This window comes from Micropterus salmoides, unplaced genomic scaffold (genome assembly GCF_014851395.1).
Source record: "Micropterus salmoides isolate LMB-PRFRI ecotype aquatic unplaced genomic scaffold, ASM1485139v1 Ms_hic_scaffold_20, whole genome shotgun sequence".
Lineage (NCBI taxonomy): Eukaryota > Metazoa > Chordata > Actinopteri > Centrarchiformes > Centrarchidae > Micropterus > Micropterus salmoides.
This window is the reverse complement of record NW_024041151.1, coordinates 30,567,703-30,580,050: the sequence shown is the minus strand read 5'-3', so window position 1 is coordinate 30,580,050 and position 12,348 is coordinate 30,567,703. Positions and strand designations below refer to the sequence as shown.

The window sequence follows — 12,348 nt, the reverse complement described above, 5'->3', positions numbered from 1 at the left end:
CCGTGACAGGTAGAGGGACAGAGGCAAAGAGCTCTGTCTAAGGATCGGTGTACTTCTGGGGACAGTTAGTGATGTGTATATGACCTGTACCTCACCTGTTACCTGAATTAAGCCTACTTAGAAAATTCCCCCACTGTTGTGACTTTCCCCCATAAAATGTAATACGTTATAAATAACAGAATTGGATCCCCCTTGTTTATTTGCTTTAGTGGCTCTAGAGTTTTTTCCTCAGACACAAATGTTAACGTACATGTTAATATATCTGTGCTCGTACTATTTGTGGATATTTTGACTACTTTCCTGATCTGGAAATTGAAACCTTTTTTCTTCTCATTATGGAATTGAAGCAATTATCAGCTGAGCATCGCTGACCTATTTACACCATTTGTGACTGGTTGTAGATTGATTGATGCTCCACTGTCACAGTTATACACTGTAGCATGTATCGCAAAGGCGACACCAACGAGAATGAGAATTAATAAGCCTCAAAGGGGAACCAAATGATGTAGCATTACCACATTCATTGGTAAAGTGATTGCACTCAACTTCAATATTAATACTAAATACGAGAATTTAACTTGCTTTAAATTACCCTCAGGGCACCACCCTTAAAAAAGGGAACATGATTATTTATTTATTTAATTCAGTCTCAAATCTGGAGGTTGCTACTAAGTTCTTGACTTGTGTACATTGACCACACACGCAAACCACATGAGTGAATAAATTTAATGAATCTAGTGATGAACAACTAATAAATGCATTAGTGCATTAATGAAGCCACAAATACACAATACTCATTAACTGAATGAAGACCACCGTATACCAGACACAATGGTAAGATCTATTCATTTGTGGAAACACGAGTGAAAACACTTTGACCTTAACCAGTGAAATTCACTGAAGGCACCATTCAGCAGCTCATTTCCACAGTGATGGGATATCCTGCTTATGACCTAACATTTCTTAATTACTCTTAGTAATCTATAGCATCTTGGGAAAAGTAAAGTTTCACCTGCTGGTTCTGTTGCTGTGGAGGGGAGGAGGGAGACAGTGCGCTCGGTCCCACATGGCGACATGGCTTTAGTTGGCGGTCTCTCAGCAGGCAGCGGGGTGATAACATCTTAGCATAAGCGTAACTTGGCCGCGCACAAGGGCTGCCAGAGATCAGTTTTTTGGGTCAGACTTTCAGTGATTTTATAAAAGTGACAACGAATGAAAGAAAAATTTTAATGAGTGATGACCGCGATGATGAAATACTGTTCAATTTAGAGAAGGGGACACTTTTTCAACCCAGAGTATAAAGAACAAGATCTTTTGCAGAAGGACACTGAACGGGTCACAAAAGATAGGGAAAACTTGTACAATAAATAGGCAGTAGATATGTGGGTATGTGTTGGAAATGTGTGCTGCAGTGGTATATTCAAAATGAAACAAAACAATCCTAAGCATTTCTTTACTGGTTGTGTGGAAAGTCCTTTGATTTATTTGTAGGTATTTGGACCTTTCTGACCCAAACAGCTGATTTTCGGCAGTGTTATACAGTCCACAACCAAGTTGCGCTCATGCGTAGGAATACAAAGTAAAATGGTATGTTTAATCCAGGAAATGGTCTCAATTAAATTTTGTTTATGTAATTTTAAAATGAAAACGTCTTTATAATATAAGTGTTTGCTTGCTGGAGATGTATTGCATATTTAATTAGAATTATTGAAATTCCAGTTAATCTACCATATATTTACATATTATTGTGAATACCAGAATTTCTATTCATCAGTGTTATGATCAGCCACCTTACCTGCTGAGAGAGCAGCAGTTTGTGAGGCTCAGATTATAGAGTAAAGGAGAGACACTTTTTCTCTGGTAAATCTGTGTGGCTGTGTTCTTTTGTAGCTTTAGGAAAGCTAAAATTTTATTATCATTGTTTTGTTCATTTAAAGGACTGCGATTGCTGAGAAGGCACTGCTTTGCTGCTGACACTGATTCCAGAACAAATGTAGGATGCATCTAAAAAATGCCCTCCTCTGGAGCACACGGGCTCGTTTCCAACTTGAAACTGTACCAGTGTTCGAATGCACCATGGTTTTAGAAAGGGTTACCTGGATGCTCCTACAAATTCAAAATCTTTAAATTCATGCCAAGTTAAAGGCCTCAGATTGACTCTTAAATAATGCTTTCAGTTATTCAGCATTTTGGATGTTTTTGTTGTGATATTGTCACAGTGCATATCACAATAAGCTCAGAAACACTGTGGAGTCCAAACAGACAGATTGGCCATCTGGAGTAGCAGGAGCCAGTGAACCTGTCATCTGGTTGTGAGCCAAGCAGGACAATACGGATGAGAGAAAGAAAAGGACCAGGCTCTGAGCTGGAGTGATAAATTGATTAGATAGATTAGATGAACTGCTCCCTGTTTTTTACCCTGTGTCTTTGATTTACTAAAGATTGTGAGAGATTTGTGAACAATATTTGAGAGAAATAGGCCTTTTGTGTACATAGAGAAAGTCTTAGATCTTTGAGTCAAGCTCATGATGAATGGGGGCAAAACTGTTGTCTATAATTTTGTTCAGTGTAGTTTGTTCTGTTTGTGGTCTGAGTTGAGCGTGACACACTGTTTGTGGTGTATTAGTCAGAAATGATGTGTTCTCGTCATATTTGAATCACTGACAGAATGACTTGATCATCAGCTCAAAGCACCCATTTCAAAGAGCTTACATATTCAGACCCTTGTGAAATGACAGAAATACATTTGGTGACCTTTTTTTGTAATTTTGATTGTTCAAGTTGTTAAGGTAAGTACACTGATCAGTGGGCTAACATTTGATCCCAGGTTTTACAGCCTTTAATGTAAAATCTTTCCTGTGGGGAAATGTCAGCAGAAATATGAGAACCATCTCTTCAACAATAGATTATTCAGTTGGAAAAGACTACCATATGGCCAATTGAGGTCCCTTTTTCACTCAGCCACCATGAGTACAGTCACAGCACTCAGCGAAACATTAACTTATCATCATTCGGTGTTGCTGACATCTTCCTCAGAGTCCTGTCAAGATCCTCGTTACGTGTTTTGGCCTGCCTGCGCCCTCCAGTACCAGGTTGTGCATGTCCCACTGGCTACCCAACCCCCGCAGAGAAGGCGGCCTTGGAGGAGGAAATAGCCTCCTCTGAAAAAGAGCCAGATCAGTGGTACCCGACTTGGAGCTGTGGACAGGCTTCTTCTTTCAATATTTCCTGGTGCCCATGAAATCAGCTGGCATGACAGACATACTGGATACGTGCATCCTGAAAGGCTACCTTGCACAGAGGCCCTTTCACATGCTGACCGTCGGACAGTTTCTGGAGTGCATAGTAATGCAGTGCTAATTTGGTGATAACTTTTGTGTTGTGGAGTTCTTCTGCTACTGACATTCTGAATTGGAAAATTGAATGGAACTGGGAATTGGTTCTTGAGTTCTACAAAGGGCAAAATGGACATTAATCTACTGCAATGTGTATGTAGAATAATCTACAGGTCATAAAGCCAAGTGATTGTGAGTCCAAAGATCTACTTGTGTTTAAAACAAGTATGCATCAAATGTGTATCTTTACATTGTAATTGAATGCATTTACTTGTATGTACAAATTCACACAGATGTGTGCTTCACTTGAAAGAACTAAAAGTTCAGGTCTCCAAAATACACACCTATTCACTGAGATCATTTGTAAAGAGTCAGAATAAATGTCTGAAAACCCTCCAGACCCCAAGAAACTAAAGCGCCGTGACTGCTAAAAACTGTATGTCCCCAAATGTTTGACTTTTCTTTTAATTGCAGACGGAGTGTTTTGTAGAGCTGAGAGCATTTAAGATGTATGTGACTGTTTCTCTTTTCTCACCTCCTCTGACCTTTATTTTGCTCTTTACTGCAGAGACCTTCCTCAGTATGGACACAAGCAGTGGCAGTCCTACTTTGGACGGACATTTGATGTCTACACTAAGCTGTGGAAATTCCAGCAGCAGCACAGGTTATTTCTATCTCTTATTGGTGCGACAAATGGAGGGTGGGGTTATGATTCAGCAGTCGCATTTTTAGTTGAATTAATTCAGCAGCAAGAATGAGGAAAAGTATTTACTGTAAAACTTGTTAGCACTGGTTTGGCATATTCCCATTTAATGTGATGCAAATGAATTTAAATGGGGCCAAATTGTGACACAGTATATGTTTCTTAGTTATTAACACAAATACTGATGCACATGTGATAAGTGATAATTGTCATAGACATTTGCCAGATGTTCTGTCACACACAAATTATTCCATTGTCTCGTGCTCAGTATTATATGTTTTCCTTTATTGACAGGCAGGTTCTGGACAGTCGGTATGGCTTGAAGAGATGGCAGATTGGGGAAGTTGCATCCAAAATTGGACAGCTTTATTACCACTACTAGTAAGTCAAACTGTGTCTCGACCAATCAGTCACTGTCTCACTGTTGTCTGTTTTTAAACAGTTATTGATAGAATAGAAAAAAGCCAATATTCTTTAATCATCCATTAATGTAAGTTAAATAAAATTTAATTTTGTTAAATTTCAACATTTGTGTTCAGGGCTTCTAAGTTACGCTAAGGGGCCAGAGTTAATGTGCCACTAACTGAAAAGATTTGCTTTCTTATTTCCTTTTGTTGGATAGTTGTCACTCTAGGAAGATAAGAAATATGGGACACATGTTCTTAGCTAGATTCTAGCGTTAGTCTCTCCAGTTGGCACAGCGCTAAAACAAAGTGTGGAGATGTCTGGCTATATGTTACTAGCTACGAGCCAGGCTAAATTAGTCTAAGAAACCAGTGTGGTCCTAACTACAGTTCAGGGTCAAACATCTGGAAAAGTAACATAGGCAAAGCTGGCATATTACAACTAGTGACTATAAAATAGTATTTTTGCTGGTACAGAAAAAAACACTGGCATACAATGCAGAATTTGAAATGTGGGAGGAAACTATGTTTGTCAGATAGCAGGATATGTTAAGCAGTCGTACGAACAGATTTGTTCTGCATTCACCAATTTTCTCATACTTAAAATTTTGTATTGGATACAAATTTAATTTACGGTGGTCCAGACCTGTCACATGTGTCATCTTCAGTCTACTTTTCTCCACAGGGCAAAACACTCGTGGCTTGCCTCTGAGAGGTGATTTTAGTTTTTATGATTTCACAATTGGCACAGAAACTTGCACAGTTCAGTAATTTTTAGGAAAATTTGCTCACTTCAGCAGCGACCTCAGGGTCTTTACGCAATTTTCCAGTATGATCCTCTGTTGCACCCGACAGAGTACATCACCTGGTCTAATATCTCTGTGATTTGCCCCTTGATCACCTCTCATATTAGTCATGGACTGTTTTGCTTTAGAAAGATGTTTTTAGCATCTAACTTTATGTAAAATCCTTTCTTCTTTAATTCTGTCACACTACAGCGTTGCTCTTGTGACACGTCGTTGGCAGCTGAATTATGTCATCTTGACACATGAAATTCTTCTTTTTACTCTTTGCTAACATTTTTGTGAATGAAACTTGCCCACAAACAGAGCAGGACAAGTTGCAAGGGTGTTGATTATGCTAATTAACCCTTGGATTTTTGTGTATGAGGACTATAAACAAACTATAAATAAACTATATTGATTTTTCTAACTTTCATCTTAAGGCAAAAATAACAGACTAGATAATGTGTATTATTACACATTTCTACAGTCTTCCTCAAATGTTAATTTATGCTACATTTGATACATTTCAGTTTGTAGTTTGGTATAACTGAATGAAATGTTTTCCAGTGTATTGAAATGCTATGAATGGATTGAAATGTGCTTCTGATACTGTATATACCAATACACCTTCTACTTTCTAATCCTGATTGACAGCCTTCGTACCTCAGAAACAAGTTACCTGAATGAGGCTTTTTCATTCTACTCAGCCATCCGTCAGCGCTCCTATTACTTTCAGGTCAACAAAGAGGACAGGTACGTTGTAATTTCAGAAAGTAAATGCCTTTGCTTGGTATATAATAAAGGTTTTTTTTGGAGTTTTTAAACAAAAAGATTTATTTAGTTTTCATTTGTGTTAAAAACTGAGTCAAATGCACTCATTCTGTATAATGAATATGTGTAGCAAATTTAAAGTGGAGGATACGACTGGCGATATTCTATATTTTTGTTATTTTCAACAAATCCCTTGAAAAGACTTCTCTGTTCTGTAGGCTTTGAACTGCAAGATCATTGGTTCCTACTGAAAATCTTCATCCTCAAAACATTTTGTGATTATATGGTATTTTTTGTGAATTCCTTAAACATCTTGCCCCTGTGGTTTTAATCAAACACCACTCAAATGGGAATAAACAGTGCATTTGTTTGGGACTATTTTCTGCAGCGGATGAATCCACATATGGTACTGTAGTGAGTATTTGGGGCAGCGGGATGTATGTCAGTCGAAAGAAACTGTGTTCATGGTGATGAAGGAACAGGCTGTGATACACGCACAGGACTTGTTAGTGGAATCAAATCATTGTTGTCAAGGGATTTGTTGATAAAAAGAAAATAGAAAATCATTAGACATACAGAAATTAGAATTGTAATCCTTAGATTACTGACTTTAGAAGTTCATATTGTGTTCTCTTGTCTTTTTATCAGGCCAGAATTAGTAGTGAAGAAGCTTCGATATTATGCTCGCTACATTGTCGTCTGTCTACTGCTGAACAAGCTGGATCTAGTCAAAGTTTTGGTGAAGGTATGGAAGATCCCCCCCCACCTGTGTACCTCATGTAGCATTAATTTCAGTGTCTCATTATGTGAAATTTAGACAGCAGTACACCAGTCTTGCTTATCTGACAGACTGCCACAACCTCTCACATAAAAGTAAGATAATGGGATTTCTTTAAGAAGTCCTGTAGGCAGGACGAAATGCTTAAATTAGACTGTAGAAAAGATTAGACCTAACATGCACCTTAGCTCACCATTCCTCAAAAACTCTTCGCTTACAGTCACATATGGACCTGGTGGATGATGCACTTTGTCTGTGCGAGCACCAGTCACGGGCCCCGCCCATAGGGCAGGCACCTTTTTAGTATGATTTTAGAGAGCAGATCCTTAAGTGGCTGATTGGAGTCACGAACAGAGCTGCATGCTTTCACTGAGTCGAGCTTTATATCTTCAGCTTGGCTTCAGAAGTTTTTACAAACACCGCATCTGAGAAACAACCAGCAGCAATGAACTGCCCGCCCCTCCTTTGCCAACAGTGTATAGTATAAAACACATGTGAACACGTCCCGGCTACACACCCAACTTTGGGCTCATTATGTTTGATGGCGCTCATATCACCAGTGGTGTTCCAGCCTCTCATCCTGCTGTTAGACGCTGTTGCAGCTGCCTCTGAAGCCTGGGGCACGCTGCCTTGGGCGTCAGTCATCTTTGAGAAGATGAGTCGAAGCTAGAGGGGCTGGGGTCTTGGTGAGACTCTTGCTGTGGAGAGCGAGCCCAATGCTGGTTAAGGTTGGTGGGAGGGGCTTAGCAGAGTGATATGAGCAGCACAGAGAGACATGGGAGGTTTTGCATTGTATGTTCAATTGCTACCCACTGCTGCTTTTAATTGACCATTAGAGCCATCAGTCCGGTTTAAGCACTGGTCTATTCATTGACGCATAGAACAACTGCTTGTGCGGTGAATAACACCTGTACGACCAAAGCTGCTGCTTTTACAGAGCAGGAACAACGGACCACTGCCACCACTTTGTCCAGTGTAGCTGTAACTTCCTAGGAAGCCACAATACTCTCAAAAGATAGATCTAAATTACAGGAGGCTCCTCCAGCTCTGGTGACTCAAATCAGTATATTATCTATGCATCATAGGTTAACCTTACTAGCATAGTTCAGCTAACGGATAACAGCAGCCGTTCCAGCAGCAAAACGTTCTGGGTGGAACTCACACCCAAAAATGATTAGTATTAGGCTTATTTGATTCACAGGGACTATCGAACTGAAGAGAGTCGTATAAAAAACATCCTACACTTGTTCTGGACAAAATCATGAACTGCTGCACCACTAATACACATTCAAATGAATCCACTGCTGGTGGTGTGTCTCGTTGTTCCTGAAAGGAAAACAGCTGCCACTGAGGACATCTTTGCCAAATCTGATGTGATTTCCATTCAGCAGTGCAGGGGATTAGCTCAGACAGCAAATCTACTCCAAATTGTATCAGTTTGCCTGTCTCCAGGTGTAACTGACCACTGTAAACAGTACATGACGACTCTAGAGATGGGGGAAAATGTTTTCGCATTAGCATTAAAAAAGCAGCCAATAGTTTTAGTGACATAATAACATTTTTGACGCGGCTGCTTCAATCCCCATTTACAGCCTTGTCACCAATTCACCACTCCAACCAAGCATACTGAAATCTGTGGTTACCACCTCTCTAGTCAGAACTGTGACAAGTTCCAGGCCTTCTGTGAGGGGAAAAAAATGCTCATTTCTCAGATGGTCACAGAGAGTGTAATCATTGTGGCTCTGAGAGAGGCCACAAGATGCTCAAGATCTGTCTGCCCAGTCTCACCACCAGGAGGGCTGATGCCATCAACCCCCATAGCCTGCCACCATGCCAAACTGTGCCACGGTAGATCTGAACATGTGCACTCTGACTAGCTGACTGCTGGTCCAAGACGAAGGCAGAAGGGCTATATGTTCTTTGGGATTTTTAATTCCAACTCTTTAAAAGCAAAGAAATGTGGCTTGTGCCAAAACCCCATTGATGAGGGCTTAAGTGCGGGTGAGAGAAGCAACATTTGAGAATAGGAAAATGTATCAGATATGGCCGGCATGAAGGGCGATGTGAGAGGGGAGAGGCGGGGGGAGAGGAGTGGGAAACGTATAGCTCCCCCATATGCAGCCCTCAGCCACCCTATTCCCCAACCAATTCACTAGATGGTTCAGATTCTGAAAAGGATGCACAGACAGATAGCCAGATCCTGGTAGTTACACGATAAGTGTTCGCAGTACACGGTTTCTTTGAAACTAGAGTTAGTAAAAGTTGTTTAGAAACCAATAAGCAGAATCGAAATTTACATTTCTTAATGATTCCTTTTGGAATCTGAATTTTGGAACAGGTTCTTGATGCTTAACCCTATCTTCACATGCAAAGACAGATGGATAGTTGACAAACACTATGACTTTGCCTCCGGACATTTTACAAACACACTGGCTGGGTATGCTTCATTTACGCAACCTTAAATGTGTCTGCTCTCAATGGCAAGCCTGCCCCCTTTGGAAGCCTTTTGGAAATGGGCTGTCACAAGTGTCCAAAACCAAAATTTTGATTACAGCTTCTAGTTTCACCATTCAGAATACTGGAGCAAGTTAGCCTGCCTCATGAAATTTAAAATATGTATAGTTGTATAGTAAATCTAGCAGTCCAGTCAAACCTTTACAGTAGTGTATAAAAACTGTATTTGTACATTTGCCTGACTGAATCTGGAACTTCATCTCTGTCTGCTACCTGCAGGAGTTATCCGAGGAAATCGAAGATTACACACAGCGATTCAACACAGAGGACCAATTGGAATGGAACCTGGTTCTGCAGGAAGTGGCAGCTTTTGTAGAGGTAACCAGCCCTTTCAATGTTGTCTACTTTATTATCCATCATGCATGTTAAAAAGGTGTTTGATTAGATTGGCCTGAGTTCTTGATGTATCTTATAAAAAGATAATAAAAACCCATAGATATGTGAAGTTACTGAAATGAAAACATTAATACAACATTTCTTCTTCCTGGACTGACAGCCAGGTAAGTAAAGAAGTTGTTGAGTTGTCTGCAGCCTGGTACATTACATCAGCTGTGGTTCACTAGTGTTTCTCTCCATTTGTAAAACAGGCAGATCCAGTGGTGGTTCTGAATGACAACAGTTCTGTTGTCGTCACCAGCAATCGGCTGCAGGAGGGAAGTGTGCCTCCACTGGAACAAGGCATGGTGGTTGGGCAGCTCGTCCTCGCAGATGCACTAATCATCGGCAACTGTAACAACCAGGTTTTAACCCACTAATTTGCAGTTCCTAACACCTCATTCACATCAACACAGTTTTTGATTATTCTTATTAAAGACTTGTTGACTCTCAAACAAACATCAAACATTTCAGTGCCGCTGAAACTTGCTGACATTGTCTTACACAGGATAGAGACAGATTCAATATTAAGGTATGAGTGATTTGAGAGAACTTGGTCACATTTACAAATTTTTTCCTATTTAGAATTTTCTATGAGGTACAAACAAAATTGACAAGTAGTAAAGACCTGTCCTGAGAGTTAGTGTAAATTTCTCCACAGGGGTAAAAAGACTTGTTTGATCAAAGATTTATCATCTGGAATTTAAATGTGTCACATGTGAAAACCGTATGTGGCATCAATAAGTTGCAATAAAAAATGCACAGCTCGACGTTTTTTCCACAGCCTTTTATTTCATAACACTCTTGCCAATGTCGGGCAGCCTCTTGGTTGGTCACTCTCTTTTTCTCTCCTTAGTTTCCTCCGTAAACGTCCTCTTTGGTCTACTTGCCTCTGCCAGTAACTGACGTTCTGTCCATAGAGGCTGCTGAGCACTGTTATGTTGCCGGCTCAGCTGGCTGTGTTGCAGCTCTACACCAGCAGCAGCAAAATGTTGCTTGAAACTTGGGTGGCGAGCTAGCCAACAAAGCTAAACAGCAACTGAAGCAAGAGCACTTACAGTAACGTTACCGATGTCAGAGGGTGTTAGGTAGTAAGTTTGCTAACAACTCCAGATTTATAGCTAGTGGCTAAAACCTTTGTCTGTGAAACCTCTGGCTGATTTTGCTCGAGTCGCCAAACATCAAGGAAGCACAACAACACAACACACAGCAAGCAGCTGTTATTACTGACTAGTAACCGAAAGAAGGCCAGCTGTGCATCTGTCCTGCATCCTTTTAGCTCACACAAAAGAGTAAAAGCCAGTCTCATATTTACTCTTTTCTGGTCTCTTGCTCGGTCGCTCTCTCTTTTTCTCTTCCTCGCTTCCTTTGACGCCTTCTTTGGTCTCTTCACAGCCTCTGCCATGATATCCATACTTAGAATGCCGAGCTAACTTCCTCCAAAGAACTTAAATTGTACATTCTATACTCTTTGCTTCTTTTTATTGCTTGCTTGCTGAAGAGTTATTACACTGTTCTCGCGAACAGTTCCTGCTGGGATTCCAGTGTTAAACAGAGCTATAGCAGGCCCAGAGTAGCAATTACAGAGATGCCATGCAACCTATTACAAGCCAGTGTACATCAAAATAATTTTTAAGCTGTTAATTGAAAGGTGTAGTTGAATGCTCATTTTAAGGTTCATTACTTGTATTTAGGGTATTTAAATTCTTCAATGTTAAAAAAACACCTTATATTTCTCATATTGTCCACTGCTTCAGCATCTCTTTTCACCCTCTGTCTGAACACTCAGTTTTAGCGCCTGTCCCTGAAAACCCACTTGCTTCTGATTGGCCAGTTTCCCCAAGCACAAAAGAGAGGCGGGACTTAGCAGCACCTAGCTGAATCGAGGCCTGCTGTGCGAGATGTGGCCTTACTGATTACTGTACACAACACAACTGAATAAAGTTGTGTTGTGTGGTTTTACAGAAACTGGATCAGAGTTGATGGAAATAATCTTGTCCTGTTTCCCCTCTGAGTTTATATGTTACTAGTTACTTTAACCGCTAACTACTACTGTCAGCAGCTGCTGCTCACTATTGCTGATTCTGCCCAGACTGGAAGTTTGGTGCTTTGGGGGTGTGTTTGTGTTTACACCTCTAACATTACTACAGAAGTTTGGACCGCTGGTTCAGAGCCAGCTGATAACAGGAGCTACTATTAGCAACTAGCAGCTAGCTGTTAGCAATCCATAACATTAGCAACAAATAAAGCTATCTGTCCATCAAGAAACTTAAATCACAGAGTTGTGGCAGAGCAGCTAGAGGACATAAGAGAGAAAAACAGAAAATATTTATCTTTCCTTCATAACTGTAAAAGAACTTTCTGTGAGACACACTGCACTGCACAACCTAGGGAAATACAATTTCTACGGCACCTTTAAGATAAAATACTGCATAATGGTGCTTTAATGCTAGTGACCACAGGGACATCTTCATCTCCCATGTCAGTGTACCATCACCTACACTGAATGTATTGTGTTCCAGCTGCCGCAGGAACTTCAGGGCCACGATGCCCCCTCAGTAGACAAACAACATTTCTCTGTACAGTGTTGTGTTGAATTCATTTCCTTCCTCATAAAACATATTTCAAAACCAGCTTTGTTTACATTCTTGTTTACTTGCTAGCAGTCATCTTCTTCACTGCA

At 40.4% G+C, this 12,348-nt stretch overlaps 1 protein-coding gene across 1 annotated transcript in view; it reads left to right on the top strand.

Annotated features, from left to right (window-relative positions):
• The window catches only part of scai (suppressor of cancer cell invasion), a 34,687-nt gene that overhangs the window by 3,002 nt on the left and 19,337 nt on the right, over nt 1-12,348 (top strand). The window contains exons 3-8 of the mRNA XM_038733912.1: nt 3,904-3,999; nt 4,333-4,419; nt 5,882-5,980; nt 6,647-6,743; nt 9,510-9,608; nt 9,878-10,030. Of these exons, the coding sequence (XP_038589840.1) occupies nt 3,904-3,999; nt 4,333-4,419; nt 5,882-5,980; nt 6,647-6,743; nt 9,510-9,608; nt 9,878-10,030 (631 nt within the window). The remainder of the gene's footprint in view (nt 1-3,903; nt 4,000-4,332; nt 4,420-5,881; nt 5,981-6,646; nt 6,744-9,509; nt 9,609-9,877; nt 10,031-12,348) is intronic.